The sequence below is a fragment of the Bubalus kerabau genome, chromosome 12 (genome assembly GCF_029407905.1).
Source record: "Bubalus kerabau isolate K-KA32 ecotype Philippines breed swamp buffalo chromosome 12, PCC_UOA_SB_1v2, whole genome shotgun sequence".
Taxonomy (NCBI): domain Eukaryota; kingdom Metazoa; phylum Chordata; class Mammalia; order Artiodactyla; family Bovidae; genus Bubalus; species Bubalus kerabau.
This window is the reverse complement of record NC_073635.1, coordinates 72,780,500-72,803,487: the sequence shown is the minus strand read 5'-3', so window position 1 is coordinate 72,803,487 and position 22,988 is coordinate 72,780,500. Positions and strand designations below refer to the sequence as shown.

The 22,988-nt window shown below is 39.7% G+C and overlaps 1 protein-coding gene across 3 annotated transcripts in view; it reads right to left on the bottom strand.

Moving 5' to 3' along the window:
* The window catches only part of LOC129624648 (ATP-binding cassette sub-family C member 4-like), a 174,094-nt gene that overhangs the window by 79,626 nt on the left and 71,480 nt on the right, over window positions 1–22,988 (bottom strand). The window contains exons 19-22 of one of the 3 annotated variants that reach the window (XM_055542803.1): window positions 21,009–21,155; window positions 16,139–16,187; window positions 15,639–15,718; window positions 1,787–1,923 (exon numbers count right to left, since the gene is read on the bottom strand). In XM_055542803.1, the coding sequence (XP_055398778.1) occupies window positions 15,673–15,718; window positions 16,139–16,187; window positions 21,009–21,155 (242 nt within the window). In that variant the 3' untranslated portion in view covers window positions 1,787–1,923; window positions 15,639–15,672. Of the gene's footprint in view, window positions 1–1,772; window positions 1,924–15,638; window positions 15,719–16,138; window positions 16,188–21,008; window positions 21,156–22,988 lie in introns of those variants that run through there. The other 2 variants (XM_055542800.1, XM_055542802.1) reach the window with 2 other exon arrangements.

The following is a 22,988-nucleotide window of genomic DNA, read 5'->3' as shown; positions in this document are numbered from 1 at the left end:
ATTCTTTTTGGAACAACCTCTCTCTCAATGCGCCAGAGACCTGCTTTGCAACAAGACTATTGAATGACTCCATCTCATGAGTGGCCTCAAACCATAAAACGTCTGAACCCTGCCTACACAAAAGACTGGATGGAGCTCATCACTTCCTCTTCTGCCTCCCCAGGTCCTACCATCCTACTGAGTCATATAGGCAGAACTGCACACACACCTGGACTCTACTGCTCCCCATCCATCCAAACACCTCACCAAACTCGACCTCACAGGAGGTTAGCTGCTTCTCTTGATGAGTGAAAATGTCTTCTACAGATTTTATGAAACTGATGATCACTATTCTTTTGGCAAATAAAGGTAAGTACCTCAAGTGTTTATTATTAAAAACAAAACATACAAATGCCACAATAAAACAACTCCTCTGACTGGATGAACTGAGATTTTTTTCCACTTAGTAGATACAGAGAAGCATGAGACTCAACATGCGTCTGTTCTTGGCTTGGTTTCTAGAAGGTTAAGTTGGTATTAATCTCCAATAATTAGTCAAGGTTGAGGTCTCTGATGCAAACATATTCTCTCCTTACTTTTTTGTTATTTTTATAACTTTTAAAAATACATAACAATCTATTTTCCTTATTTTTGTTTTAATACTGATGAAATGTGTGCAATAATAAGAGAAAAATTTGATTATTTCATCATCTGTGATTACCTGTAGAATAGACTAATGAATCATAAAATGTGTTCCCCATTATTCTGTTTTTTTTTTGCTGCACCTTGCAGGATGTGGTTTCCCAACCAGGACTAAACTGGTTGCCCTCACAGTAAAAGCACAGAGTCTTAACCACAGGACCACCAAGGATGCCTCTGTTCCCCATTATTCTAAAACTAGGAAGGTGAATGGAGTTATCAACTAAATACATACTGAACCGATGCCCCTCCTGAGTTCTCCTAGGGGATTATTTTCAGCATCATTTCTATGAATAGCTTTGAGAAAGGGGAACACAAACTGTGGTTCAATTCAGTTCAGTTGCTCAGTTGTGTCAGACTCTGTGTGACCCTATGAACCGCAGCACGCCAGCCCTCCCTGTCCATCACCAACTCGCGGAGTCCAACCAAACCCATGTCCATTGAGTCGGTGATGCCATCCAACCATCTCATCCTCTGTCGTCCCCTTCTCCTCCTGCCCTCAATCTTTCCCAGCATCAAGGTCTTTTCAAATGAGTCAGCTATTCATATCAGGTGGCCAAAGTATTGGAGTTTCAGCTTCAACATCAGTCCTTCCAATGAACACTCAGGACTGATCTCCTTTAGGATGGCCTGGTTAGATTTCTTTGCAGTCCAAGGGACTCTCAAGAGTCTTCTCTCCAACATCACGGTTCAAAAGCATCAGTTCTTCAGCACTCAGCTTTCTTTTGAAGAACAATTCTCTATTTTCCTTCTACATTAGTTCCAACATGATTAAAAACTTTCAAGAATAGTATTAACAGAGTGGATACTCTGTGTTAGGACATAGGTCATGAACAAGACAGAAATGGTTCCTGTCCTCATGGTGCTCACATCCATCCTCCTTGGGATAAAAGGCAAAGGGCAGCTGACCTGCTGCCAGCTCCATTTGCCTTAAGGGCCAAACCTACTCTCAGGGGCCATAACTTTCAATCACCTGATGTTAACAGTGAGAAATACCATAGAACAGTCTGCAGAGTTTCAGGGGTCTGGTTAATTGAGGCATAAATGGAAGATAGACTGCACTGCCATCCCAACCTGAGAGCCCTGGTACTCACTTGTACATTCCAGGCGTTTCACATCTCGTGATGTCTCTAAGAAATATCGCCGAAGAAAAAAGAAAATGATGCCAAGGGGAATCACAGGTATACCAGTCCAAGGAATTGCAGCCACCATCACTCCCACCACACCAATCACAAGTAGAAATGTCTGAAATAGCGAAAATACAGAGGCCTTCATGTCAAGGATACTTTTCAAAGATAAATTTTATTGATTTGTTAGGATTAAACTCCTTTCCTTTAAACTTGTTGAAACAGCAGGGAATGCTTTCCCTTCCAAAGAAATAGAAGTATAGGTGGTCCTCATGATGTTTATTGCATGCACCAAACACTCTGATAAGAACTTTCTAGGTATCAGCTCTTGTGATACACTCAGTAGCCCTTTGAGACAGGAATTATTATTTTAAACAGATGAGACTATTTGAGGCTCAGAGAGTAGGAGCTGCATCTCAAACTATCAGGAGTCAGCAGGTGTTACTAGAGAGAGGAGTGAGCAAGTATTACAGATGAGGAATCCAGATGCTTCAGCTATCCATGTAGGGATAAAGAAGTGGTTAATCACTTTCACTTTTCACTTTCATGCATTGGAGAAGGAAATGGCAGCCCACTCCAGTGTTCTTGCCTGGAGAATCCCAGGGACTGGGGAGCCTGGTGGGCTGCCATCTATGGGGTTGCACAGAGTCAGACATGACTGAAGCGACTTAGCAGCAGCAGCAGCAATTACAAATTCAGTGTAACATATCTAGTAACAGTATTATCTAATTTTACAAATGGAGACAGTGAGGCACAGGGAGAGAAAAAGTAACTTGATATAAACTGCAAAGCCTAAGTCATGGAGCTGGGAACCCCATTTCATGAGCCATTATGACATATTTAAGCTTGCCCCCAACATACAACCATCTTTCTGTCATTATACTAAGTATTTAAAATGCCCATTCCAAAGGTTAACTATTATAACACCACCAGATTCCATTTACAGTGTGTGTACTGTGTGTAAGGCCCTGTGCTGAGTTCCATGAACATTCTCTTAATCATCACATTATCCCCTGAGATGATTTTCTCTTAGGAAATGATCTAGGTCTAAAAAAGACAGCAGGTAGAACAGAAAATGAAATCATTGGTTGATGCTGATTTAAGCATACATCTTTATCAGGAAAAGTATGATGATACTCTGGAGGACAGTATCAGGCAATAAGAATACAATCAACACTTAGTGTCTGCCTGCTATGAAAGTCGGGTGAGGTACTAGGGACTAGCAGATTCACCCAGATTCGGCCAAGGCCTCTGAAGTTTATGATCTCAGGTGGATACAAATCCATGGTGATCTGCACAGGGGGATGGGGAAACACAGGGAAGAATACATGAATATTTTTAGACAATTTTAAGACTCATGACTGATTTTATAGGCTTCTTTAACAAATAGAAAGAATGGCATGAATGACTTGCAGGCAGTAATCACAGTTGATGGAAATTTTGACAAAAAAGGAGCTGGGATGAGAAGGCTGAGATGCTTGTCTGAGTTAACACTGGCTATTCTTTAAGATAAGAAATGATGAAGTTGGGAGGGTAAGTGGTTGTCCTAAAGTTTCCCAGTAAGGTATTGCTTATCCTGGAGAAAGAGAGGAACCGTTTGTACTCAGAGAATCCCAGAGCCACAGCTGCAGGCAGGAGGAACAAACAACCGGAACTGTGACTCTGTGGCCAGGAGCCCTTGGGAACCAAACTGCATGATCTGGATAGAGACACATGTGCTTTTCCTGTTTCTCCCTGTCTCTGCTGTGGTATCAAAAGAAAACTCAGAGTGAAGAGCATGGAGTTCTGAAGGAATAAATGCTAATCATAAGTGGAGAAAAATAGGGCTGTCTGACCGCCCTCCTATTAGACCTACAGAAAACAATTTCTTTCAGCCACTGGCTTAACTGTGCATCCTACCAGGCTACAACCTTCATGTTCATAGGGAGGGGTCCTTCCAGCTCCTTCTATGTCTAGCCTTTAGGTCACTTGGCTTGCCATTGTTTTTTGTCAAAAACAAAAAAACTACACCTAAAGTGTTAATTATTAAAAGAAAAAAACCCAAATTACTGGTTTTTAGCAGACTTGCATCATTTGATGAACAACATTCATCCGTTTCAATAATCTGGCTCTCCCCAGGTGGCTTCCCTGGTGGATCAGTCACTAAAGAATCTGACTGCTATGCAGGAGACCCAGGTTTGGTCCCTGGGTCAGGAAGTTCCCCTGGAGAAGGAAATGGCAACTGTCTCCAGTATTCTTGCCTGGAACATCCCATGGACAGAGGAACCTGGCATGCTAGAGTCCATGAGGTCAAAAAGAGTCAGACAAAACTGAGTGACTAAACCACTCCAGGTGAGGGCCTTTTATGACTAACCCAGCCTGGCATATAGCCTGGGAAGCAGAGGTAAGATCAAAATGAAGGGTTCCATGGAAGCTGTGCCAATGCTTTTTCCTTAGGTACCCACTGAAGACCCATTACTAATGCTCTCAGAAACTCTGGAGTTAGGTTCAGATTTCATGGCCCTAAATTCTAAAGCAATTCAAAGAGGGTGCCTCTAACAGCTTTATTATACATACACACACACACACATACACACAACATATTGGTTTCCCAAGTGGCTCAGATGGTAAAGAATCTGCCTGTAATGCAGGAGACCCAGGTTTGATCCCTGGGTTTGGAAGATCCCCTGGAGAAGGGATGGGCAACCCACTCCAGCATTCCTGCCTGGAAAATCCCATGGACAGAGGAGCCTGGCAGGCTACAGTCCATGGGGTCCCAAAGAGTTGGACATGTCTGAGAACTTTTACTTTTATATTTATGTACATTTGTGAATCTTTTATTGTCAGCCATCTCAAACACTTTATAGAAGTTTGTAGAAGATGAAAATAATATCTAAGCAAGAAGTTAACATCTGAAGAAGGAAACAAAAGATCCTAGTGTACAATAAACACACAATAAATCCCTTCCTTGTAGCCAACCTCATTTCTTTCTCCTACATTCTCAGGAATGTCAAAAAGCCCAATTCAAGCTACACACACAGTTACCCCCACCTGGTTGGATTCCAGGCCCATCTGATGGACCACATCACCATGGCCTGTGCTTCTGCACCTCTGTCAGACTATGGAACAGAGACAGTGATGGATATATAGAAAGAAGCATATTGACCCAGAAGCAAGTGACACAAGTCCTGGTATTCCCCAGATAAGGAGAATCATTATTTTTATATATTTCCCATTTGGACTACACCATTTGGGAAATTCTATCCAAAGTCTATGAATCCACATAATCAAATAAAAAATTCTTAGATGAAATCTTTCACTTGAGAGAAAATGGTGATTTTTCATAATTCAGAAAAATTCACAGAAAATCCCTGGGTTGGGAAGATCCCCTAGAAAAAAGAATGGCACACCACTCCATAATTCTTGCCTGGAGAATTCCATGGACAGAGGAGGCTAGCAGTTTAGTCCATGAGACTGCAAAGAATCGGTCACAACTGAGTGACTAACAAGCGTACACACCCACGTACAAACCCTAAGACTAAGCTTTTCTAAACCCGCCCTTTGCTTGGGATATATTAATCATATTCTTCATCCCTCATTTGACTGCCTTGGGTCTTTTCACAACCACATAAGCTCTGGGACCTGGATATCCTTCAATTCACTCCCAACATAGAGTCATAGCTAACTCCACTGAAGAGTGAATAGTGGGGTTTGATTCACAGTTTGCTAACCAGCACAAAGGAAGCTTTAGGGAAACACGGTGTATCTCTTCCTTCATGTTTAGTGTATCTCACTGATCAATAGTTTCCTTTCCACTTTTGTCAGGGTTCAACGATATTACAAAATTTAAGACTGGAGTCCTCTTATTTTATAATTTATCATGGTACACCTTAAAAAGAAGAGCACTATAAAAGTATATCACAGGGAAATCTATTTAACATTCTGTGATAACCTATATGAGAAAAGAACCTAAAAAAATGAATATAGGTACATGTATAACGAAATCACATTGCTGTACATCTGAAACAAATACAACATTGTAAATCAACCATATTCCAATAAAATTAAAATAATTTTTTAAAAAGAAAAAAGTCTTTAAAAAAAGCTAAAATCAAGGGTTTTGAAATCCATCTTATAAATAAAAGAAAGAAAACAGCATATTAAAGTATGTAGAAGAATGAAAATAGAAAAACAAAAAAAATAGACTCTAGAGAGTCCCTCGTACAGCAAAGAGATCAAACCAGTCAATCTCAAAGGAAATCAATGGTGATTATTCACTGGAAAGATTGGATGCTGAAGCTCCAATACTTTGGCCACCTGATGTGAAGCACTGACTCACTGGAAAAGACCCTGATGCTGGGAAAGACTGAGGGCAGGAAGAGAAGGGAGCGACTGAGGATGAGATGGTTGGATGGCATCATCAACTCAATGGACACGAGTTTGAACAAACTCTGGGAGATAGTGAAGGACAGGCAAGCCTTGCGTGCTGCAGTCCATGAGGTCACAAAAAATCAGACACAACTAAGCAACTAAATGACAAAAGACCTGAACGAAAAATAAAACTAACTTCTAAGCAGAAAAATCAACAAACACAAAGCGTGGTTCTTTGAAATCACCACAAAATGCAAAAGGAAAAAAAAAAAAAAGAGAGAGAGAAAATTTACAATTCACATGAATTAAAAGAGGATAACACAAAAGATTGGGCTTCCCTGGTGGCTCAGATGGTAAAGAATCTGCTTGCAATAGGGGAGATGCACATTTGATCCCTGGGTTGGAAAGATCTCCTGGAAAAGGAATAGCAACCTATAGCAGTATTCTTGCCTGGAGAATCCCATGGACAGAGGAGCCTGACAGGTTACAGTCCATGGGGTTACAAAGAGTCGGACATGACTGAGGAACTAAAACTTCAGCTTTCATTTTAATACAAAAGATACCATAAGCATTACAAAGAGACTATAATAAACATTGTGCAGATAAACTTTTAAATTTTAATGTAAAGGACAAATGTCTTAAAAAATGACATATAAAACTAACATAATGATATAGAAAATCATAATAAATGCATATTGATCTAAGAATTAGAATTCTTTTTTTTAATTTTACTTTATTTTATTGTTTTGGCCATTCCATGCAGCTGGTGGGATCTTAGTTTTCCTACCAGCAATCGAACTCAGGCCCGCAGCAGTGAAAGCACCAAGTCGTGACCACTGGACTACCACGGAATTCCCTGAATACATAATTTTTAAATTTCTCAAAGAAAAGACTGTAAGTCCAGAGGGCTTCACAAAAACACTGTGCAGAAAAGTTTTACCGAACTTTTCCCAGTACTTTTCCAGGGTCCAGCATTATCATGATATAAAAACCAGATAAAGACATTAAAAGAAAGAAAAATTGCAAACCAAACTGTCTTGGAATATTAAACGACATACCAATGAACTGAATCTAGCAATATAAAAAGGTAATATTCCACAATCTAACTTGACTGGGCAAGTCCAAAATACTCAGGGTCGCCTGTTACAAAGGACAGGGTGGAACCCTTGGGCAGGAGCTGATACTCTTCTCTACAAGCAGAATTTCTTTTTAGTTCAAGGAGGCTTTGTCCCTACTTAAAATCAACTGATTATGGACTTCAATCACATCTACAAAATACCTACAGAGCAACACACAGATCACCTTTTGACTGAATAACTGAGGAATGTAGTCTGGTCAAGCTGACATTAAACTTACCATTAAAAATGGAAATATTTCCCATGTATTTTCATGAAGATACATAAGAATTGATGCTTTTGAACTGTGGTGTTGGAGAAGACTCTTGAGAGTCCCTTGGACTGCAAGGACATCCAACCAGTCCATCCTAAAGGAAATCAGTCCTAAATATTCATTGGAAGGACTGATGTTGAAGCTGAAACTCCAATACTTTGGCCACCTGATGCAAAGCGCTAACTCATTAGAGAAGACCCTGATACTGGGAAAGATTGAAGGCAGGAGGAGAAGGGGATGACAGAGGATGAGATGGTTGGATAGCATCACTGACTCAATTGACATGAGTTTGAGTAAGCTCCGGGAGTTGGTGATGGACAGGGAAGTCTGGCATGCTGCAGTACATGGGGTCATAAAGAGTCGGACATGACTGAGCGACTGAACTGACTGACATACTTCTGATAACAAAAGCTGACAAAATATTTTAAGTAAAGCAAATTATAGACCAATATCCTTCATGAACAACAGGTCCAGAAATTCTTGACAAACTACATACAGCAATACAGAAAAAAGATGCTACATTATGACCAAGTAAACTCTTTTCCAGGAATGTTAAGTTTAACTTTCAAATACCAATCACTATAATTCACATTAAAAGAGTAAAGATAAATAATTGTATGACCAGCTGAAGAGATGTAGAAGAAATATTTGTTAAAATTCAATACCTATTCTTCATTTTTTTTAAAAAGTAAAATTCCTGACAATTGAGAAATTAAAAGAAACATTTTCAATCTGATAACAGATACCTACTTAAAAAATTGCAATTAATATTATTTGTAATGAAAAACTACTGAAAGATTTTGCCCTAAGAATACAAGATTATCTTATCTAACCAATTCTCTTTAACACTAACTGGAAACTCTAGGCACAACAAGTCAAGAAAAGGAAATAAAGGTCATAGATATTGGAAATGAAGATACAAAACTGCCATTATTTACAGCTGACATGTTTGTATATGGACAAAATCCTATAGAATTTAAAAAAATAAAAAACATACCACTATTGACTCCAGGCAATGCAAAGTTAATTCACAAATAAATCAACTGTATTTCTATAGACTAGCAACAAGCAAGTGAATAATGGTATCAGAAACAAGACTTCCCTAGTGGTCCAACTGGTTAAGAATCCACCTGCCAATGCAGGGAACATGGGATTGATCCCTGGTTTGGGAACCACATGTGCAGAGCAGCTAAGCCAATGTGCCACAGTCACTGAGCCCAGGCTCTAGAACCAGACAGCTGCACCTACCGAGCCCATGTACCACAATTACTGAAACCCATGCGCCCTAGAGCCCATGCTCTGCAATAGGAAAAGCTAAATGAGAAGCTCACCACAGCAACTAGTCACCCCCACTCACCACAACTAGAGAAAGCCCATACATAGCAAAGAAGGCCCAGTGCATCCAAAATAAATGAATAAATACTTAAAAAAAACAATCCAATAATCAGTTCTAATGAGGTGGATGAAACTGGAGCCTATTATACAGAGTGAAGTAACCCAGAAAGAAAAACACCAATACAGTATACTAACGCATATATATGGAATTTAGAAAGATGGTAACAATAACCCTGTGTACGAGACAGCAAAAGAGACACTGATGTATAGAACAGTTTTATGGACTCTGTGGGAGAGGGAGAGGGTGGGAAGATTTGGGAGAATGGCATTGAAACATGTAAAATATCATGTATGAAATGAGTTGCCAGTCCAGGTTTGATGCACGATACTGGATGCTTGGGGCTGGTGCACTGGGACGACCCAGAGGGATGGAATGGGGAGGGAGGAGGGAGGAGGGTTCAGGATGGGGAACACATGTATACCTGTGGTGGATGGATTCATTTTGATATTTGGCAAAACTAATACAGTTATGTAAAGTTTAAAAAGAAAATAAAATTAAAAAAAAACAAAAACAAAAAAACAATCCAATAATACTATGAAAAACAAATATGCATGAATAAATTTAACCAGAGAAGTGTAATATGTCTATACTAAAAATTACAAAATATTTCTAAAATTAAAGAAGACCTAAATAAGCAGAGAGAGACAAATATTAGTAATTGCAGATCCAACATTGTTAAGACTCAGACTTCTTGAATATTCTATAGCTAAAAGGAAACATTAATAAAATTTTCGGCTTTTATTTAAAAACAAATTGAAAGATTTCTAAAACTGACACATAAAAGTAAAGAATCCAGAATGATCAAAGCAAACTTGACAAAGAAGCACATAGTTAGACAATTTAAACTATGGGTTTCATCTCTTATTAAAATGTACAGTAACTAAGAATGCAGTATTGGTATAAGGATCAAAATATTGGCATAACCTGCAACTACAGATGCAGATTTCCTTAATCCAATGCATAAAAGTCTTTAGCAAACATGTCCAGAATAATTGGAAAAAATAAAACTCAACCACTAATTACTCTTTCACATATAAAAATTAGTGCAAGATGCATCAATATCTAAAAAGTTAGAACACAGAAAATTATCTTCACACTCCTAAGGATATGCAAAGATTTCTTAGGATACAAAAACACCAACTACAAAAGAAAAAAAAAAAGGTAAACATTAGACTTCATCAAAATTAAACCTTGATCTCCACTAAGGATATAAATGGCAAGCCACTGACAGGAATAAAATATCCACAAAGGACTAGCATTAAATATATATTAAAAATAAACATCCCCAAGGGGAATTTGAGAAAGGGGTTGGGAAAGGGATCAACACCCACAGAGATCCTAAATGACAAAGTCATTGTTCAGTGGGAGAGGCTGGGATACTCTCTACACACTTTCCCTGACATCTCCACGCAATGAAATGCAAGGGTCAGTGGTGCTGAGACAAGTAAAGGCTGTAAAAGCAAGTGGCCCATAATAACCTATTACACTGAGTCTCAGGCTTCGTTCTCAATATCCAGATGCAGTGGCCTGTTGTTTTGAACTCCCCTCTCTGGAAAGAAATGACTGAGGACACCTCCTTCACATTTTATTTTTCTTGGGCATTTTCGCTTTATAAAACTGCAGTCAGCGCATTCTGTGTGTGCTGAGGAGGGAGTGACACTGTCCGTGGTGGTCCCACCATGGCCGCCATTGGTCACCCAAGTGCCCTCAGGATTAGCCCTTTGTGTCCATGAAAGGACGTGAAGACTAGTTCAGCTCTGTCAAGCTGCTGATTTTTTTTTTTTTTTCCCGAATGAGGGATGTGTGGGGAATAAGCGTTTTGCAACTTAGTTTTCCTCAATAAATGACAGTATTTTGCTGAGAGCAGCTGTGTGCAAGTTCACATGCTCAGAGCAGTCCTAAACCTTTTCTTTGGAAAATTACAATGCCTAAACCTAACTTCCACATCTCACCTTCATTTTCACTTGTTTTAGCAGTAGGAAGACTCCTTGGAGATGATGATTTCAATGACAAGAATTGTAGATAATTTAGACTTCTTACTCAGTGTTATTTGGGACTTTGGCAAATTGTTTGAAAATTACATTACTCTGAAATAGTTAATGCTCAATGGTCTATCTTGAAAACAACTTATTTTTATTTTGTGAGTCTATATAAGAAAATATCCATCAAAATCTTCAAGGATTACAAACCTGGAATCTCTGTGATACAAATTCATAAGATAATATTTATGGGCCTTGAAACTGTCTCTGATAATAACTTTAATGCAAAATAATGCCACTTTGCCAAAGGCAAAAGGAGAAGAAGGTAGCAGAGAATGAGATGGTTGGATAACATCACTGATTCAATGACACTGAACTTAGGCAAACTCCAAGAGATAGTGAGGGACAGGAAGACCTGGTGTGCTGCAGTTCATGGGATCACAAAGAGTTGAACATGACTTAGCAACTGAACTACAACAAATACCACTGTCATCAGACTATTTCTCTTACCTAAAACACACATGTGGTATTTTAAAAATAGATACTTAGTGCTCAACATTCATTTAGATGTTATGTAAAAAATAATATTAAAATGAATTTCATTTTATCTTTCCAACAAACTTAGGAAGTGGATGTTATTTTCTCCATTTTACAGAAAGGACAGTGTGGCTTTGTGGGGCAGAGATGGTAAGAAGGAGAGCTCGGATGGAGGCTTGGAAAGGGAGACTGTGGGGCTCTGCACTGCCACTCTTTAAGGCTGTTGACATTATGAATAATTATCAGGTGCAATCACACCACATAAATTGACTTTTTTATGCTGCTCTCCTTCATCCTTTGAAATGATGGACAGATCCAATTTGCCCAACCACTTATATAATGTGACTGAACAGGCTGGTGGCTGTAAGAGTCAGTGTACAGGATGGTGCACAAACTCATGATGGTCTCTCTGTTGGAACGTGGTCTCTGAGTGAAATCACCTGAGGGGGTGGACTGCCCTGCAGTGTAGACCACTACTCAGAGTCCAGGGTTTTCCTTAGCCACATTTGGCATCACTATCACAAAATATTAAATAAATTATCTGAAATTTCATATAAGGGAATGAGAAGGAATTAGATGAGGGAAAGTATATGGAGTAAACACTTTCAGTTCAGTTCAGTTCAGTCACTCAGTCATGTCCGACTCTTTGCAACCCCATAAATTGCAGCATGCCAGGCCTCTGTGTCCATCCCAACTCCCAGAATTCACTCAAACTCACATCCAACGAGTCAGTGATGCCATCCAGCCATCTCATAAAAATAAAAATGATCAAGAATCTTCTAAGGTTTATCAAATACAACAGGGATAAGCAAAATCATCAAAAATGAGTTTGAACACAGGTATGCTAACATTACTGAAAAAGGACCTTCCAGCCCCTTCCCCTCAGCTGGTGATAGAGAGAAAGACTGGGTCCCACACAGGAATTTGGTTTCCACCAGCACCTTTTGCCCCACCATTCACAGTGGCCTTTCCCTCTCATCCGGGATCAAAGGTCACCTCCTAGAAGATTCTCCTACCTCCTGGACCAGGAGTCAGCTCTTTGCATCAGGAGGCCAAAATATTGGAGTTTCAGCATCAACACCAGTCCCTCCAATGAACATTCAGGACTGATTTCCTTTAGGATGGACTGGTTGGATCTCCTTGCAGTCCAAGGGACTCTCAAGAGTCTTCTCCAACATCACAGTTCAAACACATCAATTCTTTGGCACTCAGCTTTCTTTATACTTCAACTCTCACATCTACACATGACTACTGGAAAAATCATAGCCTTGACTAGATGGACCTTTGTTGGCAAAGTAATGTCTCTGCTTTTTAATATGATGTCTAGGTTGGTCATAACTTTCCTTCCAAGGAGTAAGCGTCTTTTAATTTCATGGCTGCAATCACCATCTGCAGTGATTTTGGAGCTCCAAAAAACAAAGTCTGACACCATTTCCACTGTTTCCCCATCTATTTCCCATGATGTGATGGGACCAGATGCCATGATCTTCGTTTTCTGAATGTTGAGCTTTAAGCCAACTTTTTCATTCTCTTTCACTTTCTTCAACAGGCTCTTTAGTTCTTCTTCACTTTCTGCCATAAGGGTGGTGTTATCTGCATATCTGAGGTTATTGATATTTCTCCTGGCAATCTTGATTCCAGCTTGTGCTTCATCTAGCCCAGCATTTTTCATGATGTACTCTTCATATAAGTTAAATAAGCAGGGTGAAAATATACAGCCTGGACGTAGTCCCTTTTATATTTGGAACCAGTCTGTTGTTCCATGTCCAGTTCCAACTATTGCTTCCTGACCTGCATACAGATTTCTCAAGAGGCAGGTCAGGTGGTCTGGTATTCCCATCTCTTTCAGAATTTTCCACAGTTTATTGTGATCCACACAGTCAAAGGCTCTGACATAGTTAATAAAGCAGAAATAGATGTTTTTCTGGAACTCTTTTGCTTTTTCAATGATCCATCAGATGTTGGCAATTTGATCTCTGGTTCGTCTCCCTTTTCTAAAACCAGCTTGAACATCAGGAAGTTCACGGTTCATGTATGTTGAAGCCTAGCTTGGAAAATTTTGAGCATTATTTTACTAGCATGTGAGATGAGTGCAATTGTGTTGTAATTTGAGCATTCTTTGGAGAAGGCAATGGCACCCCACTCCAGTACTCTTGCCTGGAAAATCCCATGGACGGAGGAGCCTGGTAGGCTGCAGTCCATGGGGTCACGAAGAGTCGGACACGACTGAGCGACTTCACTCACTTCACTTTGAGCATTCTTTGGCATTGCCTTTCTTAGGTATTGGAATAAAAACTGACCTTTTCTAGTCCTGTGGCCAGTGCTGGCATATTCAGTTGAGCACTTTCACAGCATCATCTTTTAGGATTTGAAATGGTTTACCTGGAATTCCATCAACTCCACTAGTTTTGTTTGTAGTGATGCTTTCTAAGGCCCACTTGATTTCACATTCCAGGATGGCTAGCTCTAGGTGAGTGATCACACCATCATAATTATCTGGGTCGTGAAGATCTTTTTTGTACAGTTATGTTTATTCTTGCCACCTCTTCTTAATATCTTCCGCTTCTTTAGGTCCATACCATTTCTGTCCTTTATTGAGCCCATCTTTGCATGAAATGTTCCCTTGGGATCTCTAATTTTCTTGAAGTGATCTCTAGTCTTTCCCATTCTATTGTTTTTCCTCTATTTCTTTGCACTGATCACTGGGGAAGGCTATCTTATGTCTCCTTGCTATTCTTTAGAACTCTGCATTCAAAAGGGTATATCTTTCCTTTTCTCCTTTGCTTTCTGCTTCTCTTCTTTTCACAGCTATTTGTAAGGCCTCCTCAGACAGTCATTTTTCTTTTTCTTAAGGCCTCCTCAGACAGTCATTTTTCTTTTTCTTGGGGATGGTTTTATCCCTGTCTCCTGTACAATGTCACAGACCTCCATCCATAGTTCATCAGGCACTCTGTCCATCAGATCTAGTCCCTTAAATCTATTTCTCACTTCTACTGTATAATCATAAGGGATTTGATTTAGGTCATACCTGAATGGTCTAGTGGTTTTCCCTACTTTCTTCAATTTAAGTCTGAATTTGGCAATAAGACACCTTAGGACAGAGCAATCAGCCTGTGATAAGAAAAACTGTCTACAAAAACAAAAGACATTTTCTGAGATGACTTTGATCCCATAATCAAATTACTGGCTTAAAAGCCTTCATATCTTCAAAGCTTGTCTCTATTAAACTTGTTGGACTTCTCAGGTGGCTCAGTGGTAAGAATCTGCCTACACTGCAGGAGACACAAGTCTGATCTCTGGGTCAGGAATATTCCCTGGACAAGGAAATGGCAACCCACTCCAGGATTCTTCCCTGAGTAATCCCATGGATGGAGAAGCCTGGTGTGCTGCAGTCCATGGTGTCCCAGAAGAGTCGGACACAATTTAACAACTAAACAACATTGTCCTTGTTAAAGTATTATTTTCACCTTATTTTTAACCAATCTTTTATTTGGCTTTATCCAAATAAAATGGTGCAGCAGATATTTGTCCCCTGTGGGACTATAATGCATCATGCTCGTGCTCAATTGTGTCCAACTCTTTGCAGCCCCATGGACTATAGCCTGCCAGGCTCCTCTGTCTGTGGAATTTTTTGGGCAATAATACTGAAGTGGGTTGCCATTCCATTCTCCAGGGCATCTTCCCAACCCAGGATTGAACCCATGTCTCTTGCATCTCCTGCATTTGCAGTTAAATCCTTTACCACTGAGCTACTTGGGAAGCCCAATACAGTGCATAATTTAGTTAATCTAGGTTATCTTTCCATGAGAAGTGACTGTCTCTCTGTTATGAAATGTGCTCACAGTAAAGGGAATCCACACCAGACACCTGGAAGGCAGAGGGAGAACCATTTACCCAGCATGTTGCTGCTTCAGAGGAACATTGACATAGTTGTGTAGCCACTCCTGCCCCAGGGGTTACTCGTTAACTCAGCCTCCGAATCGCAGCCACACCTCTCTCTCAATTATGTAAAGTTTAAAAATAAAATAAAAATTAAAAAAAAAAAAAGACCACAGCCTCTTACAGAAGATAACAGGACACATCACCAGGGTGAAAGGTCCACCTCCAGTCCCTGTGGAAAATCCTTAAGAAACAGGCACTCTGCTCTTCCCTGTGAGAACTCTGGCAGGACTGGTACACTACCTGGATGAAATCTTGAAATATCAGGGGCAGCAAATCATCCATATGCCCAATGTCTTTGAAGAAACGATTTAAAATTCTTCCTGCAAGAATAGGATACAAAAATTACTCATTTCTTCAGATAGGAGCTTTAAGAGAAATCATTCATGCACAAATCAAAACAATATTTTTGAAGTATACGTATTTACTTTCCTGGTAATACAGTGTCCCCAGTGCAGGGGACATGGGTTTGACCCCTGGTGCAGGAAGATTCCACATGCTATAGAGCAACTAAGCCTGTGCACCACAACTACTGAAGTCCATGTGCCTAGAGCCTGAGCTCTGCAACAGAAAAAGCGACCACAATGTGCAGCAACAAAGACCCATGCAACTAAAAATAAATAAATAATTCTTTTTTTAAAAGTCCACCTGCCAGTGCAGAAGACATAAGAGACAGAGGTTCAATTTCTGGGTCAGGAAGATCCCCTGGAGTTGGAAATGGCAACCCCCTCCAGTATTCTTACCTGGGAAATCCCATGGACAGAGGAGCCTGGCAGGCTACAGTCCATGGGACTACAAAAGAGTCAGAGATGACTTAGTGGTAACACAACATCAAATTAAATATATTACAAATTCATATGAAATAAACCAATGTCAATGGTAAAAAGAAAGACAAAATAGGATGATACCTAAAGAGAAACAAAAATACCACCAAATGGCAGTGGGTGGGAAATTGAAATTGAGTCCTGATTTCTACAATAATGGGGGAATCTTGTGGCAGTAACAGGAAGGGTTGGTGGATTTGAGAATGTTCCCTCCCTTTAGATTCATCCCATCTAAGACTTACTCCAAGTGCTAAATTGGTAAATAAATAGTTGCAAAATACCTAAGTTAATCCTAATTGTTACACCAATTTTGCTTTAATTATCAAGATTAATTTTGCCAAGTGATACTTTTTAAATAAACATAATTATAACCTCTCTGCAATTTTTTTTCCCTCCAGATGGCTCACAGCAGCTCACATTTTGGGAAATTATGGCTTGTGGCCATTTACGAGTTATAAGTTTACTACTTGGGTAATAAGCTGTTATTTTCAGAGGTATACCAGATGTGACAAGCACAGACTTATGAATAAGCTTCTAAGAAGACCAGAGGGATGTAGGCAGGAAAAGTGAAATATTACTAAATGACCAAGAATAACTTATCATTGATTTTACTTCCCTTCTCAAAATCCACAATAATAGTATATCCTTAAGGCTGCAGGATAGAATATGAGAATTTCTGGTAAATATCTGGTGTGAACTAAAAATGTCACCTGTCACATCAGTAAACAAAGGATGCTGCAGCCATCAGGACTCTGCAGCCACCCCTGCAAGGGTGATGCACCCTGAGGAGACTCAGGATGAGAAAGAACAAGATGCTGGCCCCAGACAGGGGAGGGGCACACCAAAGGAACTGTAGCAGGGAGGAGCCAATTTTGACTCCACGCTGGATCTGTTTCTTTGACCATTGCTATGCATTGTTTTTGTCAGGGAACCCTGCCCTCCTGCCTGAATGTTAAACTAAAGTGGCCTTCATCAGCTCACAGGGAGACAATCTGACTCTCACCACCTGTGAATGGCTGCAGAAAAAATGCCCTCTTATTGTGCAAGATAACTGGCCTTTTGACTTCACTTCCTCGCTTCCTCTCCCCTATGTTCTGTAAAAGAACCAGGCATCCAGACCCCAGTAAGATGGTTATTTTGAGATATCAGTCTGTCATCTTCTCAGTCTGCCAGGTTTCCAAATAAAGTTATTATTCTTTGCCTTAACATGTTGTCTGTAAGACTTACTGGCATTGTGAGTTCAGGCTCTACTACAAAGCCACAGTTATCAAGACAGTATGGTACTGGCACAAAGACAGAAATATAGATCAATGGAACAAAATAGAAAGCCCAGAGATAAATCCACGCACATATGGACACCTTATCTTTGACAAAGGAGGCAAGAATATACAATGGATTAAAGACAATCTCTTTAACAAGTGGTGCTGGGAACTCTGGTCAACTACTTGTAAAAGAATGAAACTAGAACACTTTCTAACACCATACACAAAAATAAACTCAAAATGGATTAAAGATCTAAATGTAAGACCAGAAACTATAAAACTCCTAGAGGAGAACATAGGCAAAACACTCTGTGACATACATCACAGCAGGATCCTCTATGACCCACCTCCCAGAATATTGGAAATCAAAGCAAAAATAAACAAATGGGACCTAATTAACCTTAAAAACTTCTGCACATCAAAGGAAACTATTAGCAAGGTAAAAAGACAGCCTTCAGAATGGGAGAAGATAATAGCAAATGAAGCAACTGACAAACAACTAATCTCGAGAATATACAAGCAACTCCTACAGCTCAACTCCAGAAAAATAAATGACCCAATCAAAAAATGGGCAAAAGAACTAAATAGACATTTGTCCAAAGAAGACATACAGATGGCTAACAAACACATGAAAAGATGCTCAACATCACTCATTATCAGAGAAATGCAAATCAAAACCACTATGAGGTACCATTTCACACCAGTCAGAATGGCTGCGATCCAAAAGTCTACAAGTAATAAATGCTGGAGAGGGTGTGGAGAAAAGGGAACCCTCTTACACTGTTGGGAATGCAAACTAGTACAGCCACTATGGAGAACAGTGTGGAGATTCCTTAAAAAACTGGAAATAGACCTGCCTTACGATCCAGCAATCCCACTGCTGGGCATACACACTGAGGAAACCAGAAGGGAAAGAGACATGAGTACCCCAATGTTCATCGCAGCACTGTTTATAATAGCCAGGACATGGAAGAAACCTAGATGTCCATCAGCAGATGAATGGATAAGAAAGCTGTGGTACATATACACAATGGAGTATTATTCAGCCATTAAAAAGAATACATTTGAATCAGTTCTAATGAGGTGGATGAAACTGGAGCCTATTATACAGAGTGAAGTAAGCCAGAAAGAAAAACACCAATACAGTATACTAACGCATATCTATGGAATTTAGAAAGATGGTAACAATAACCCTGTGTACGAGACAGCAAAAGAGACACTGATGTATAGAACAGTCTTATGGACTCTGTGGGAGAGGGAGAGGGTGGGAAGATTTGGGAGAATGGCATTGAAACATGTAAAATATCATGTATGAAATGAGTTGCCAGTCCAGGTTCGATGCACGATACTGGATGCTTGGGGCTGGTGCACTGGGATGACCCAGAGGGATGGAATGGGGAGGGAGGAGGGAGGAGGGTTCAGGATGGGGAACACATGTATACCTGTGGTGGATTCATTTTGATATTTGGCAAAACTAATACAGTTATGTAAAGTTTAAAAATAAAATAAAATTAAAAAAAAAAAAAAGACTTACTGGCATTGTGAGACAAGCAGAGAAAGCTTGAAGTTGGTAACAAGTAATACCACTAGATGTGGTTTTTCTCTTCATGCCATCACATACCAGAAACAAAGACCACAATAAATCATTTATTAAAAATTCTAGTTTTGAAAATAAACACAGAGAAGAGTTCAATTTAATATACTGCTAAAAGAGTAAATAACTGATGCCCCTAAATCTTTGGTCCTATCTTTGCAGTACTTATTTGGGTTTCTATTTTCTTGAAGGAATGAATTTCTGATAATAGACACAGGAGGGGGAAACAAGATACACACTGTTATGCCTGCTGCTCTAGGATGAGTGATCTTAAAGATTTAAACTTGGTTCCAAATCCTTGAAGAATAAATTAGCATCTGGAGAAGTCTACAGGTCATCAAGAGCCTGGTTAACAGTGGTCACAACCACTCAGAGGCTGTGATAACAGAAATTCAGCCTCACTTCATGCTCCCAAATTTATGACTGTAGTTTTCACATTAACAGGCAAAGTAGAGAGACCTCACAGCTGTAATAGCAAAGACTCTTCCAATCACTTCCTCACTCCAGCTTCATTATAAGATGAGATTCTGTGGGCCTCTGCAGTTTAGCATCCTGTGCTCCTCACAGTGCCTGGACTAAAGAACATGTGTTGAATAAATCTACACAAGATGCTGCACTAAACACTCTTATTTAATCCTCACAACAGTCTTGTGAAACAGGAAGGGCACAGGTTATTCCCATTTCACAGGAGAGAAGTTCCCAGACACCATGCCATCATCCTCACTAAGGTTCATTAGGCACTGACCCTGTGCTAAGTGCTGTGAATGTATGAACCTGCTTAATGCCCACAACGTCAAGATATTGGTAAGTGTGTGAATAGTATCATCATTTTATAGGTAAGAAAATTGAAACACAGAAAAATTAAATAACTAGCATATAAGTATTAACATAACTATAACTGGCTACCACTATTAATAACTAGCACTAGGACTGAACCCAGGAAGTTGGCTCCAGGGTCCATACTTATAACCATGACAACATCCTGCCTGGAGATTTGCCTGCCCAGTAGTATCCACCTACTCTGGCCTTGATCACACACCTAGTTGATGGCCAGGCCAAGGCTACTGCTGTCCTCTCTCCAGTCACATCCCTGCATTAACAGGCCCTGTCAATCATCACCTGCAAAAACAAAGCCACCCTGTGCCTCAGCACAAGTCTAACCAAATGAACAGAGTGGGCATGTAGGCCAATGAACTAACTCTTCATAGGAACCTAGGTCACGAGACTACCTTCACTAGCAAGACAGGTCGAAGGCCTCAGGGAGGAGGAAGCAATCACTGTGAAACCTTCAGGGACACTCTTAACACTGAGGATCCACCTGCTATAAACCACAAGACCTCCTAAATGTAACCAAAAGTCCATTGTAAAACTAGAGTGTTGATTTTATTGAAGAGGATGTTTATATTTCACTGATCTTGTATTTTAATTAATCTTACATTACCATTTAGGTAAAACTCAAAATAAGGGCACATGTCAGAGTTCTGTGGTCCCAGAAATGGATGGACAATGAAAGAAAGAAACACACAGCCTGTCGTCAGTAGAGATTTTCCTGGAAGAAAGTCCTTCCTAGTTAGCTTAACACTATGTAACACAGCCAACGTTTCAACAACTAGTCAAAAACATTTCAACACATTTGCATCATCCGTTAGGTGTTTCATATGCCACATAAAAAATGGACTCCTAAATCATCCTGCAAAGTAAACAGTCATGTAGTTTTACAGACATGTATAAATTGGAATAAAAGCTTATATGCTCCTATATTCAGATTTTCTCTGGCAGGAAAAATTATCAGTGAAGCTTTTTTTAGAAAATGAATAAACACACACAGTGATTTTCTTGAAAGCATCTCTTCCATTTTCAAATATGAAAATGTAACCAGGCACTTAATGTGTTAACAAGATATATTCACTAAAAAATATGGTGTCTGACTTACCTATTGGATTTCTATTGAAGAACAATACCGGAGATCTTAAAATGGTCTCCAACATTTTGTTGTGCAAAGTTTGTGAAGAATAAACAAGGATGTAGAATATCAACAGAGACCGTGTGATGCCAAAAAGGACAGTAGACACAGTTAACCCTGAAATAAAGAAACATCACTCAGCACAAGATCTCTGTCTGATCCCAAACCATGCTAAAGCATGGCAGGCAGTTTAAAAAGATACTGTGTATTTTATTCTATAAATCAAATTTGTATAGAGGGTTACATATATAAAATACAGAATAGAAAACATACATATATATATGTATGCATAAAGTATATTCTCTAAGAGTTTAATGCTTTCAAAAAATACATTTCTAAAGAAAAGTGTAAAAATCACTGTTTTCCTCTCACTAAATAGAAATAACACAGGGGAAAAAAATAAGTGTAAACTACAGTTTCATTCTAGGCTTGCCTAATTCAATTACAAGTCCTAATAAAACATATAAGACAGATAATTATACAAGTAGCTAATTTAAGTAATGCTGAAAATTCTCCAAGCCAGATTCAGCAATATGTGAACCGTGAACTCCAGATGTTCAAGCTGGTTGTATAAAAGGCAGAGGAACCAGAGATCAAATTGCCAACATCCGATGGATCACTGAAAAAGCACAAGAATTCCAGAAAAACATCTATTTCTGCTTTATTGACTATGCCAAAGCCTTTGACTGTGTGGATCACAATAAACTGTGGAAAATTCTGAAAGAGATGGGAATACCAGGCCACCTGACCTGCCTCTTGAGAAACCTATATGCAGGTCAGGAAGCAACAGTTAGAACTGGACATGGAACAACAGACTGGTTCCAAATAGGAAAAGGAGTGCGTCAAGGCTGTATATTGTCACCTTGCTTATTTAACTTATATGCAGAGTACATCATGAGAAATACTGGGCTGGAAGAAGCACAAGCTGGAATCAAGATTGCTGGGAGAAATATCAATACCCTCAGGTATGCAGATGACACCACCCTTATGGCAGAAAGTTAAGAGGAACTAAAAAGCCTCTTGATGAAAGTGAAAGAGGAGAGTGAAAAAGTTGGCTCAAAGCTCAACATTCAGAAAATGAAGATCATGGCATCTGGTCCCATCACTTCATGGGAAATAGATGGGGAAACAGTGGAAACAGTGTCAAACTGTATTTTTTGGGGCTCCAAAATCACTGCAGATGGTGACTGCAGCCATGAAATTAATAGAGGCTTACTCCTTGGAAGGAAAGTTATGACCAATCTAGATAGCATATTCAAAAGCAGAGACATTACTTTGCCAACAAAGGTCCATCTAATCAAGGCTATGGTTTTTCCAGTGGTCATGTATGGATGTGAGAGTTGGACTGTGAAGAAAGCTGAGCACTGAAGAATTGATGCTTTTGAACTGTGGTGTTGGAGAAGACTCTTGAGAATCCCTTGGACTGCAAGGAGATCCAACTAGTCCATTCTAAAGGAGATCAGCCCTGGGTGTTCTTTGGAAGGAATGATGCTAAAGCTGAAACTCCAGTACTTTGGCCACCTCATGCGAAGAGTTGACTCATTGTAAAAGACTCTGATGCTGGGAGGGATTGGGGGCAGGAGGAGAAGGGGATGACAGAGGATGAGATGGCTGGATGGCATCACTGACTTGATGGACGTGAGTCTGAGTGAACTCCGGGAGTTGGTGATGGACAGGGAGGCTTGGCGTGCTGCGATTCATGGGGTCATAAGGAGTCGGACATGACTGAGCAACTGAACAGAACTGAATGCTATGCAATATATATTCTAAATACTCTTGTGAATAGAGATAGTCATGATAATATTAGTCTGGCAAGCCAAATTTTCAATTAATCACACAGTTGGGGAGGAGATAACACTGTGATCTCAGGGTAAGAAAGAGAAGGAATCCTAATTCCAGACACTGGACTTCCCCTGCTTAGCTTCTCAAGTTATTAGTGAAGCCCAGGAG